The sequence below is a fragment of the Chelonia mydas genome, chromosome 2 (genome assembly GCF_015237465.2).
Source record: "Chelonia mydas isolate rCheMyd1 chromosome 2, rCheMyd1.pri.v2, whole genome shotgun sequence".
NCBI classification, from domain to species: domain Eukaryota; kingdom Metazoa; phylum Chordata; order Testudines; family Cheloniidae; genus Chelonia; species Chelonia mydas.
The window spans coordinates 222,916,899-222,930,148 of NC_057850.1; the positions used below are offsets into that span (position 1 = coordinate 222,916,899).

A 13,250-nucleotide genomic window follows, 5' to 3' on the forward strand; every position below is an offset into this window, starting at 1 on the left:
ATAGAATTGTCTTTGTGTAGGAGAGGGTTTGCATTTAAAAACATATGCTTTTCACCATTTATGAAAATGGTTCATATTAAGTTAAATCCAGCCTCCTTCTCCAAAGGTTTTGGGGACCCTACTCAGGGAGTATCGCTCACTCTGCATCCCCACACAGCAGGTTTGGGAGATAGGACAAGGATGAGCTTAGTAGCTCTGCCCCTATGAAGACCATTAGTCATTGACTTCTCTCACCCCTTTCTAGTGCAGGGACACAGGAGTGACTTGGGCTACTGAAACTGGAAGATTGCAGTTTCAGCCACAGAGCAATGTAAGATGACAGGGAGGGTTTCCTTGCCTTTTTTCCAGTTCACCATCTGCACCAAGCCCAGCTGTTCAAGTTTGGTGCAGGTGAGAGTTTTGATGCTCTCTGATTTTGTTTATTTTACCAAAGAATGTTTATGGGGCCAATTCTCCATGGAGAGTGACCCTTTAAGAAAAAATGTGAGTTTCTACAGAGATGCCAGAAAATATTTCTACTCTGATTTCACATTTGTGACCAGAACAAAGATTTCAGTTAAAACAGAAATTCAGGTTTTCTTCAGATGTTCTAAAACTGCTTACGTATTTTAATAATGTAGAGAAACTGGTGTTCTCATGTGTATTATCTACTATAAAGAATATTGTCAAGCAGATACCATATATCCTGCCATCTGCTGATGTTAATTAGGGAATGTTTACATAAAATGATAACTACCAAAATAATTAGCTAAATACACTCAATAATGTGATGCCTAAAACCTGCCAAGAAGAACATGTACTAATTCCTATCCACCTCCATTGTTACCTTAAGAACAGCTCTCTCCATAGCAACTGAAAACTTTTCAAGGCAGCAATAAACTAATCCTCTCCAGCTTCCAGAGCACCATCAAGGAATTTTAAAAACATCAGACTTTCCTGCAACTAAATACTTTTGGGGACTCAAAAGGCTACAAAGCTAGAGATACACAATCATTCATTTTTTTCTGCTGAAGGTAAGAACACGGTGTTAGAAATGGTTGTGTCCCTATAACTGTGATGCTTTTAAATGCTAACTTATTTCTACATGTTAACTTAAAGCTAAAATAAATTTTGAAACTTCAAAACCTTTCAGAGTGTGCTATACCATGCTAACTTTTATCTGAATGCATTCCAAGTTATAACTCAGCAAAAGTTTTTAGTTTACTCTACTTTAGCAATCTGTTAGCACGGCATTTTAAAAGGGGAAATCAGATCTGTATAATTTTACAGTGAAAAGAAGCAGATGTTGCATGTGGCTATTTAACATACGTACATATATTTCCAAAGGTCTGCTCCTCAGTAAAGGGAAAACTCCTTAGTGGAAAACAAAAGTTAAACTCCTTTACAACTGGCATGCTCCTATATCAAGATGGATTACAGTAAGGACAGATCCTACAGTACGTTAGGAAAGATTTGGCTAGGATAGTTTGCTTTTACTGTTTGGAACACTATCTTTGCATCTAGGATTATTCAAAATGAGAACTAGTTACTTTGGGGACATTTCTACATTTTTCAAGTTGTATGAATTACATAATTATGGCAATTTTGCAGCTCTTTCCTCTGACCATAAAGCATCATTAATTTCCTGTTAAAATGTTTTGGGTTTGTTTCCCCCCCCTGCTTTATAGCTAATGTTAATTAATGAAGATGAAAACCACTGTAAGTCATTGCTTGGCATCAGTACTACTGAACTTTTATATCAGAATTCCTGCACAATGCTTTATTTGCTCTTCATATACAAGTACATCTACTAGCCCTTGGGAATCTGTTTCCTAATGGAGTAAAAGAGAAAGCAATTATATTTGTTCCTGTACTTACTAAAGGAGATTATGATCAAATATAGTAACATAACAGGGAAATGAAAAATGTGTATTATACTCAAAACTTTTAATGAGAAGAAAGGGCAGTCCGATTTAACCACTTATCAGTAATTCTACAGAATTTTTAAGGCCACTGTCATCTTTGTTTCCTGCTGTTTCAGGCTGTAAAGTCCCTACAAACTCCCTGTTGTTCAGAAACAGCTTGTCACTGCAAATCAGCTTAGCCAACCAATTAATAAATCCTTTCAAACATATTGCAGTCACTCTAATTAAATGGTTTTTGTTTTTCTTTACCATACAAATTCCTCAGGGTTCAACTTTAAGCTGTGAACTACGAACTACCGTTCAACTCTCAACAGGGACACGCACTTACAGGAAGAAGAGAAAATGTGTTTTCTGACCAAGCATCCAGCTTTTTGGATGGCATGTTCAGCTTTCATATTTGGTGTGGTCACTGCAGAAGCACAGCCTGGGAAAGAGCACAAGCAGGAAAGCAGCTACGCTCCCAGCCAAGGCTATCTGACGGAAGTTTTACGCATTCTCTCAGCTGACAACTACACTGAGCTCCACAAGAATCACTCAAGAAAACTGATCAAAATGCTACTGGAGAGAGCTGAATGTCCACAGTGGATTTATGGGATGCAGGAGGATTGTAATCTGGTTAGTGTATCAATTAATGAAGGGTACATTTAAAAGATGAGTTCAGTGAGTTCTGAAATCATTTATTTGGGTGAAACCATCCTAATGCATATCACGGGCACACACGACATTCATTTTTTCAGAAAAAAAATGAACGGCTACAATTGTTTAATTGCTAATGATTTATATTGCTTATTTATTCTTGTAAAGAGGGCCACCCAATACTTCAAGTACACCTTAAAAACTTAATCAGTTTATCTTTCACTTATTGCCAGATATTTCAGATATTTATTTTCAGACTAAGGTTTTTCTCTTTATTTCATCCTACAGTTATATCATTAGCTTGAATTTGAAACGTGAAAAGAAATTTCCATTGTAGTTAGAGATGGAGGGGCAGAAATAGGAATGGTTTTGTAAAACGTCACCATTCTGGTTGCTGTTTTGCAAAACTCAGACCCAGCCCGTGGTTTGTTCAGATCCATATGCCATTTCTCCCAAGTCTGCAAGGTTTAGGGGTGGTTTTGGAAACATGGTTCTGGTCAAGGGAGATCAAGAGCAGATAAATGACTCTGCAAATCCAGAATCTGTGACTGGAAGAATTCCAGGGTATTCAAATGTTTAGAATCACAGCTCCAAGTAGGGGCTCAATCCGCTAGTACATTCAGACTACTGACTGGGCTATTTCTTCCCACTGGTTTGACCATGGAAGGAAAAGGGGAATAGAATGCCAGATTCAGGTAGGAGGGAGACTATGCTGTGGTCGAGGGCCCAGATGGAAGGAAATGTAGATTTGGAAGATGCTCCAAGTTTGGATTGGGACCCCAAAAAAGTTGATGGATTTTGGCTCCAATTAATATTAATCCATCTTGTTCTAGGTCTGGTTTACCTCTAACAGCAGGGAATTATACAGACAGTCATGTGGCTTCATGTCAGAATCAAGAAGCAGCAGGTGGTAAAGGCTAATGATGGGGAAAGCAGACGTTTACTGTGAAAGTAAAATGCTCCCTGTACTCAACAGGACCAATGTATTGGAGAGGAGATTTCAGTCCTCTGTTGTAGAGCACCTACTCATTTAAATAGCCATAGTAACAAATGCTGACATTTTTCATAACTGCCACAGTGTGAATGATCATTGGTAAATAATGTAGGGCTCCATGCTTTCCTACAGGAGTTATTCCTGTATAGAGGAGTGGGAACTTCCTAGGAATTCTTCCATTATGGGCCAAGGTTTTCCTTGCGTTTGTGACCTATTTATAGAAAGTGCAGGGATGATGGCAAAGGAGAGATTTTCTGAACCCTTTTCACAGTTTTTGCTGGGCTAGCCTGGGCAAATCGCAAGGTCCATGCAGTACAGTGGCTTTTTTATAAGTTTGAAATCCTGCAAGATGAGCTAACAAGCACCCAAAATGGAGGAAAACTCATGACAGCAATTGTTCTTGAAACATCTGCAGTCTTTAGAATCAGAAATTAGCCCTCCTCCTTGGCATTGGAGCTAACTTCCCAAACAGTGGGGGTAGGGAAGCCCCAGATCCCTGCTCCCCACCAACAAAACCAAAAAAATGGATCAATCAGACTCACATGTCTCTTCTGAATCTTGGATCCCAGCCATCACAAACCATTGCTTTTTCAGACTATTTGCAAACAAGACTCCATCCTGCATTTAAATCATTGCCCTGAAGTTCTATATCTTTATTAGACCCTTTCTTTTTCTTTACTAATTGACCCTCCAAATCCACGGCAATGTGCTTGATGCTCCTTAAGCAGTATCTGGCATTACTCTATCTCCCAAGTGCACAAAAAAGGCATGCCTTCTTCTGTACTGATGAAATCCTTACTAATAATCATTACAAAACAGGGAGTTCAGTAAAAAAACATGCTGCTCCCATATTCAGAAAGGGACTTGTTTGTTTTAGAAAATAAGCATTCTGAAAGTAAGGTCATTCAAGTGTTTGTGACTCTAACATGTTGATAACAGCAAAATAACTTGTGATGAATCAATCTATATTCCCCGACACCTTCTTTAAGTACTCCCAGTGGAGGATCCCACATGTTCTCCAATAACAGCAACTCTTTCAGCGCACCTGCTGCCCTCCCAGTAGCAATTTCCTTTTCAAATTTCTTGCTTGCCTGCGCCAACAACCTTAGTGACTTCAAGTTATCCTTACTAGACCTTGGGGTATAATTATAGAAATCTCTGAAAAGCCTCCACCCCATACAGTATGTGTGTCTTATCGCCCACTGGGTAAATTTTAAAGGATAGACTGGCTTAACATGAGGCCCTTAGGGAAATGAGCTAGAAGAATTAAATGTATTCCTCCTAGTCCAAAACAATAATACACAAAGACAGTCATGTTAATACATGTCATCAGTACAGAAGAAGGTATGCCTTCTTTGTACACTTGGGAGATAGAGTAATGCCAGATGCTGCTTAAGGAGCATCAAGCACATGGCCATGGATTCTGAGGGTCAGTTAGTAAATGCTAGTATTGTAGATGTTGATAGCCATGTTAGATAGGACACAGGGGCTAGATCCTAATCTAATTTACTCACCACTGTGAATGTTTAATTTGGCTATTGGCACCCACAGTGCATAACCTTTTCTAACATTCCTCTTGGTGTGGATTTAGGTTGGGAATATTTCTATTAAAATGTGTCAACTCACTCACTTGCTTATAGTTGAGGGAGCATATGAAACCTGAACTCCATAATCTGCATTTGATTCAAGTTTTTTGGGGGTAAACGTTCAAGATACACCAGTACACAATGTCTGCAGCCATAAACATAGTTTAACCCAGTAAACGAGGTTTTCTGGCTGCTTTGAATCATTGGAATGGGGCAAAATAGCTGAAGTGTGTTGGTGAATCTTGCCTACTGACTATGATTTAGGTGCTTCTAATAGGTACTGGAACTAGGGGTACTGCCGCACCTCCTGGCTTGAAGTGGTTTCCATTATTTTCAGGATTTAATGGCTCTCAGCACTCCTACTATGAAAATTGTTCCAGCACCCCTCTTCATAGTCCTTGTGATCTGCCATGATAGTGGAGATCAACTCAAGTGCTCAAGCTACTCTTGGATTTAAAAAGGAGGGAGCTATCAGCATCCTTCCAATGGGACCAACTGATATGGCCTACAAATCACAACAGGGACAGGATGTTTTCAGGAAGGGGCTTTCTGTTCTGGAACTTGCTCACCCATTTACCCTAGTCTGAGAGCACTTGCTGGTTTTCTAGGCACACTCTAAAACCTATCTGCTCATCAAGACTTTTGCCTGAGGTGATATTGGAAGGGGTCTGAGTGTGAGGAGAGATGGTACCTTATTGGCATTGAGCTATTTTGTTTTTAAAAATTATACCTGCCCTTGGGGGGGGGGGGAATTCACCCCTGTGTAGAGAGCAGCACAGACCCATGCATGATTTCTGTCTCTCTTGAGTCCCGTTCTGATGACTTAATTGATGCATAGGTTTTGTGCTGACCAAATTTGCTGATAGCACAATTAATAAATATAAATAAACACAGCTCTAAAGATACAGGGCCCAATTCTGCTCCGTTAGCTTGTAAATGTGGAGTAACTCTAGTGTTTCCTTTGATTGGGATATGATCTAGATCAGTGGTTCTCAAAGCCGGTCCACCGCTTGTTCAGGGAAAGCCCCTGGCGGGCCGGACCAGTTTGTTTACCTGCTGCATCCTCAGGTTCGGCCGATCGTGGCTCCCACTGGCCGCAGTTCACAGCTCCAGGCCAATGGGGGCTGCAGGAAGGGCGGCCAGCATGTCCCTTGGCCCGCGCCGCTTCCCGCAGCCCCCATTGGCCTGGAGCGGCGAACCGTGGCTAGTGGGAGCTGTAATCAGCCGAACCTGCAGTCGTGGCAAATAAACAAACCGGTCCGGCCCACCAGGGACTTTCCCTGAACAAGCAGCGGAGCGGCTTTGAGAACCATTGATCTAGATGACTTCTTGCGGCTCCTTCCAGCACTACATTTCTATGCTTTGTATGATTCTATCACTTACACTGGGATTTTTCAACCTATGGGTCATGACCCAAAGTTGGGTCACCAGAATGTTTCAAAGGGTCATGTGGCAGCTCCTGTGGCTCTGGTTCCATGGGGCTTGCTAGGCTCAGTGCCCAGCTCCAGGCATTGTGACCTCTGGGGTTGCTGTGGCACTCAGGTTTATTCCTACTGCCCTTCCATCATGATGATAGGGGAACTGACCAGGGCCAATTTGAGTGAGTGAAACAGGTCGCAACACTACTCAGACAGATTTGGCCCAGTTGGCTCCTCATCAGGGGCTGCAGTGCCACAGGATGAAACGTCTGGAGTAGGGAGCCAAGCTGAGCCCAGCCAGCGCCACAGGGCTTAGCGTCTTCCAGGCCTTCCCACTACCACCCCACACAGCCTATTTACTAGGTTGCAACAGGCCATCACCCACCTCCCCACAACCCTCTGGAGCAGGACCCAATCCCTGCCCTTGGCCTATTTATTGGGTCGTGACAGGCCATCAATGTTTACAAATGGATCCTGACGCCAAAAAAGGTTGAGAACCACTGCCTCACACTGATATAACTCAGGTCCAAATTTGGCTTTTTCTGGCCTTCATTCTGCAAACCCACACAAGTGCAAGTGGAGGCCTGGCAGCAGTTAAGGTAAGGTTAAGCACGAGCTGTAGTCCTCTGCACTGAAGGCCACAATTAATGCCTAGTGATGTCAATGGGGGTCTTTACATGGTCTACAACAGTCTTTGGATCAGGCCCTGAGTGGGAGTAAGTCTCAAATCCTTTGGGCATCTGCCCCCTTGCTCACAAGCGGGCATGGTTTATGAAAGGCAGCACAGAGAGTGATTTGTCAGCCATGCAGCAGCCCTCATTACTGCAAGATTGGATTTCCATGTGCTTTCCGTGCTGTCCCTATTGCTCATCACATTTTACCTTATACACACCCCACTCTGCATCTGTGCAGCCTCAAGACCAGCCTCTTAGACATAAAGTTGAATTCTCCTACTCTGTTCTCTAATCCTATTTTGAGTAGATTACTAGTGACATATAATTTGAAACTAATTTTCATTTGTTTTAATTATTCGCAGTGCCTTGAACCAGATGCTTTGTTATTAATAGCTGGCGGAGATTTTGAAGACCATCTCAGTGAAGAAGTATTCCAGAGAATTTCCCTCATTCTTCTCTACTATATTATTCATCAAAGAGACATCTGTTCTTCAGAGCTCAGCCTGAGTAACAAGGATTATAAATTTTACCTACACAGCATGCTCAGTTTAAGGCGTGATGAAGACTGCTATTATTTCTCAAGGAATGAAACTGAAGACATTTTGGCTGCAATAAGGCAACATTTTAAAACTCCTGAAAGCCAGGTAAACACATACCCCCAACACTCCAAAACACTTACCGCAGATCTAAAGGCTAAAACCTAGTTCTGCCATGAAATTGCAGTCAAATATTGTGGTCCCTAGAGGACCATACCCGCTTGGGACAAATTAGAGCAGCCCCTTGGCTGATCTAGCCTGCACTGGAGCTGGGGCTGGAGAATAGAATCAAGTTTCTGTAACCAGTTCCCTGCTGGTCCTTCACTGTACTACATCCTTGAGATACTGGATGTAGCAGGGAATCTGCCCAAAGATGTGGCTGTTCCTTTGACATACCAGATACATCTGAAGCTAATCTACCTGCCATAGTCAGTTCCTCCAGCAGAAAGAGTCATCCAAAGAAGACTAAACTTACATTTGGAGTGGCAAATAATGTATTCGTTATATTTAGCTGTAAACAGCCTTTTAAAATCAGGAAATACACAGCAGGTATAATTCACCTAGTATTTATTGCTATTTATTTATGTCAGTGCCTAGGGACCAACCAAGAATAGGGCTCCATTGTGCCAGGCGCTGTACAAACACAGAATGATAGACAGTCCCTGCCCCCAAAAGTTTACAATCTAAATAATCTATTCTCCTTACAATGTAGAGTAATCGAAACCACTTACCAGATTTTCAAGGTTAGAGAGTTGTCATAATATATATTGACCTGTTGTGAAAAGTTCATCAGCCCTTTGGATGCTACACAACTCTGTCCTAGTCTGGTCCTGTCTCTCTAATTCTTCTTTTCTTTTCCATCCCACTGCTCTTTAATTTACACCGCACAGTGGTAGCAGCACTCAAGGCAAATGGAAGATTGCTAGAAGTCACTAAGTATGCAGCATAAAACAGAAAGTCTGCCATTTCCTCTTTCTCTTCGTGTGCTTTGCGTAATCTTTTCCCGTCATAAATTATTCATTGACTAGTACAGTTAGTTCTAAGTCTCACTGAAAGTGCAGATTTTCAGGAACTCAAAGAGTATCTCGGCAGCTATAGAGAGGCATCGGTGGGTATTTGGCATGTCAACACGGAGTAACAATCCATACAGCGCCTTTCGGTGCGGTCTATTTGTTTATGCTGGCAGTGCACTCAGTATGTCTGTTTAGTGTCTGTGATTTCATCGTTCACAGAGAGGAGACTGGGGAGACTCTTTGTCAAAGGTAGTGAAATCATTATAGCCTGTCTAATGCTTTGAATCACGACATCTGTGGCTAGGAGAAAGGGTAGGTGATCCAGGGGAAGAAAACCATTTTGGTCAGTTTTTAAATGTTATGATTGTGTAAAACTTGTTTCCTTCTCACCATAGCAACTAATATATTCAATTTGGTAGGAAAGAAAAGTCTTCAGCTTGTACGGAGATATATTGGCAGTGAATTTGACATTAGAAATACTTGCTTTTCTTCATAGTGCACAGTGGGGTCCTGGTTCAGGATTGGGGCTCCTAAGTGCTATGAAGATACAAATAAAGAAGAAGAAGAATTAATAAATGAATAATTAACCAGCTAGCCACTAGCCAAGGCAGGGGTCACATGTGGATGTGTCTATGGCAGCTGTCTATGTAAAATGGACAAGCCACTCAGAATGGGGCACTTATGAGGCAGCAACACATTTAAGGCAAAATGAAAATCTGGCCTTAAAGGTCTCTCATTCACAGCTGGACATGAAGACCTGAGGTTCATGCACAGAAATGCTACACATTTGCAGAACTATGTTTGTGCACACCTCTACTGCAATGACACATGCAATTACTGGGATATTTTGATGGCTACGTACACTTTTACTCATGCACCTGTGATAGGTACATGTGCAGCTGAACTAAATGGACATGGAGACATAGGCACACAAGTGGGCATCCACTCATTGGAAATCAATTTCTTAAAATTGATTTCATACTTTTTCCTCTTTTTCTTCTTCGTATTACATTAACTTAGCAGCCCCAGGCCAAAATCAGGGCCTCACTGTGCAAGGCACTATACACATGTACTGTAAGAAACAGTCTCTGCCCCAAAGAGGCTGCAGTGTAACTAGATAAGAGAGACACAATGTCAGAGAAAGTGAATGTTATCACCCCGTTCTATAGATGGGGAGCGGAAACACAAAGGTATTAGGGGAATTGCCCAAAGCTATACCTGAAAGCTGTGGGAGAGCTGGGAATTAAGTCTAGATCTACAGTGTTGCAGTCCAGTGCCTTAACCACAACATCCACTTCTCTTCTGCCACTTTTGGGGATTGTACTGGCCACATTCTAGGCAGAAAAATCTTGGAGAAAAAAATTAAGCAGAAATGGTATGAAAACAACAATAAATAGAAATAACTTGAAGTAGCTAATTGAATGTGGTGTTTTTAACTGCTGCCTCAAGTTTTTCCCTCCTTCCCAAACTGGCTTCCTCCCCATTACGTGACTGAAACGGATCTCATGCTGGTCTCTAACCACCGCTTCATAGCATAATCTCAGGTCCTGTATTCCATTCTCATTCTCCTTGAGTCTCTTCTGCTTTTCACACTGTTGATTATACACTCTGTCCTAACAACCCATCCACCCTGGGCTTCTGCAATACTGTGTTCTCTTGCTTCTTTTCCTGCCTATCTGATGATTGACAGAACAAGGAGTAATGATCTAAAGTTGCAGTGGGGCAGGTTTAGGTTGGATATTAGGAAAAACTTTTTCACTAGGAGGGTGGTGAAGCACTGGAATGGGTTACCTAGGGAGGTGGTGGAATCTCCTTCCTTAGAGGTTTTTAAGGTCAGGCTTGACAAAGCCCTGGCTGGGATGATTTAGTTGGGGATTGGTCCTGCTTTGAGCAGGGGGTTGGACTAGATGACCTCCTGAGGTCCTTTCCAACCCTGATATTCTATGATTCTGTGATTTACACTCGTGACCAAGAACCGCTTAACTGAATTTTTATTCTGTTTGCAGTGTGTTGATGTAAGCGTTCTGGAGAAAGAAGCTGCCATATTGGACAGTGACGGTGCTGATGAAAATACACTTCCTCGCCTGGCTGCTACAATCATTACTCTGGCTCTCCAAGGAGTCTGCCTCGGGAGAGCAAGTTTACCCACCCCAGAATTCTTTATAAAATATATTTTCAGTTCTCTAAACAGCACTAATGAACTCCAAGTAACAGGTAGGGCTGTATATTTCAGGTTTGCCTTTTGTGTCAGTACATTTTAGGTACTTCTTAAATCAGGGTTTAAATCACTGTTTCACCTTTTGTATTTGATAGGTAGAACTCTTATAAATGTAAGAAGAAGGCTGGGAGACATCTCCTTCTTTATTTTCAAAATCATTTTGGGCCTTATAAAATAAATAATAATAATCAGATATAAGGTGACCTTAAAAAGAAAAGGAGTACTCGTGGCACCTTAGAGACTAACAAATTTATTTGAGCAAAAGCTTTCGTGAGCTACAGCTCACTTCATAGCTCACGAAAGCTTATGCTCAAATAAATTTGTTAGTCTCTAAGGTGCCCCGAGTACTCCTTTTCTTTTTGCAGATACAGACTAACACGGCTGCTACTCAGAAAGGTGACCTCAGTTTACCTAGGACAGCCATTTCTGGAGATTGTATCAGGTAGATGTAGATTGGGACACAGTGGGCTTCTCAGGGCAGATGAAGTTTGTTCACCCTGTCTTGACTGGATGTTTTCTGATCTTTACTCATAGCTCCTTTATGTATTATTTTTCCCTACCCACTTTCTGACATCACCAACCTCCAGTGAGAATGGGACACGTAAAGTCCATTTGGTACAGAAATTCCACTTCAGTTCTAAAAGATCTTTTGCCAGATGCAACTAAACTTAACTACAAATAAGTAGGCCCAAGATTTTTTTAACAGGGCCTAAAATGATGTAATCTAAACAAGTAGCCTCGTTTTCAACACTGTTGAGCATCCATCTCCCATTATCTTCACTGGGGAGCTGTAGGATGCTCAGCACCTTTGAAAATCAAACCACTTATTTAAGTGCCTACCAGGCCTTTAAGAATGTAACTTTAGGCACCTACTTTTCCTTGTCTGTGGTTCATTGACTAATGGTAGCTCTTTACAAGTATCACAAAGTCCTTGAAAACATTAATTAATCTGTGTGATGCACCAGTGAGCTAAGTAAGTATTAATATCCCTATGAGGTGTCTGTTGAGTCACGAGGGGCGAAGTGATCCCAGCTACGGTAACACAAAAAACAAGCTGCGTGCATAAAAGAATTCAAGCATCTTAACTCTTAGGCCTGTTCTCTAATTCATAGATCACACTCACTCCCATTAACCATGGTTATGTAACAAACACTTTCCCTTAAAAAATGTCAGTGTAGAACTCATAAAATAATTGGTTCATGACAATGAACAGAGCCAGTTAGAATGCAGAGAGGCACTGCACTATTTAAGTAGCTATCAAGAGTGAAATCCAGATCGGGGCCACTGAAGTCAATGGCAAAACTCCCGTTGACTTCAATGGAGTCAAAATGTCACCCACAGAATCCAGAGGATATTTTTAACCAGACTGGAACAGTGCCAGCATATTTTAAACCTAAACTCATTGGCATTCCTCTTTTAAATGTATTTACATTTCAAATATAAACTGGAAAAAAGGGCTAGAATTGGCAGCATATAGGGAAAAATGAAAATAAAGCTGATTACAGTGACAACTTTTAGACAGAAGCTTTAGCTGACTTCAAAAGTATTTTTGCTCAAGAGATGGGAAGTAAATAGAAATCTTGGCATACATTTTTCTTTAAGAAAAAGGTCAACATTTCTTTTTTCAAGCACTGATGGGGATAATTGTTCTAAATAACAATGAAAGTGAGAAAACAAAGTATTGCCATCATGTAGAAACATTCTTAACACCTCTTTGGTAGCTAAATACCCTATCTGAAATTAATTGGTGGGCTCAGCCCAGTTCTTAATGGACAAGTCTCCATTTCACAAAAATCACCACAATGACCCTAATACTGCAAGTTATTCCATGTAGGCCCATGACATCCATCCACATAAATAACTTGCAGGATCATGGCCACTATTTATCAGTACCTTGCTGATGATTTCGGCAGAGCTATGAAAGATTACATGGCCACCTATTACATGCCTTCCTATCTCCTAGAGGTGTCAAGACGAAAACATTAATGTGGCAGTGTGGAGAAGTAACTGCTTTCTGTATAGATGACGTCATACCCTAGAGCTGTCAAGATGGGATCTTCACATTTACTAGAGAAAAAGGTTATTAAAAAAGTATCGTTAAATAAATCCTCAGTGCTGATTTTCAATCAATATTACAGCACTGGGGAAGTCCAGAAGATTGGAAGAAAGTTAATGTTGTGCCAATTTTTTTTAAGTGTAAATGGAATGACCCAGGTAATTATAGGCCTGTCAGCAAGACCTGCGGAAGATAATGGAGCGGCTAATATGGGA

General features: G+C 41.3%; 1 protein-coding gene across 12 annotated transcripts in view; it reads left to right on the forward strand.

The window, feature by feature from the left end:
- Positions 1-838: 838 nt before the first annotated feature.
- SLC39A12 (solute carrier family 39 member 12) overlaps positions 839-13,250 on the forward strand; it is a 37,153-nt gene continuing 24,741 nt past the window's right edge. For 11 of the 12 annotated variants that reach the window (XM_043541281.1, XM_043541279.1, XM_043541283.1 and 8 more), the window contains exons 1-4: positions 885-1,013; positions 2,170-2,519; positions 7,575-7,856; positions 10,768-10,975. In XM_043541281.1, the coding sequence (XP_043397216.1) occupies positions 2,247-2,519; positions 7,575-7,856; positions 10,768-10,975 (763 nt within the window). In that variant the 5' untranslated portion in view covers positions 885-1,013; positions 2,170-2,246. Of the gene's footprint in view, positions 1,014-2,169; positions 2,520-7,574; positions 7,857-10,767; positions 10,976-13,250 lie in introns of all 12 variants that reach the window. The other variant, XM_043541282.1, reaches the window with a different exon arrangement.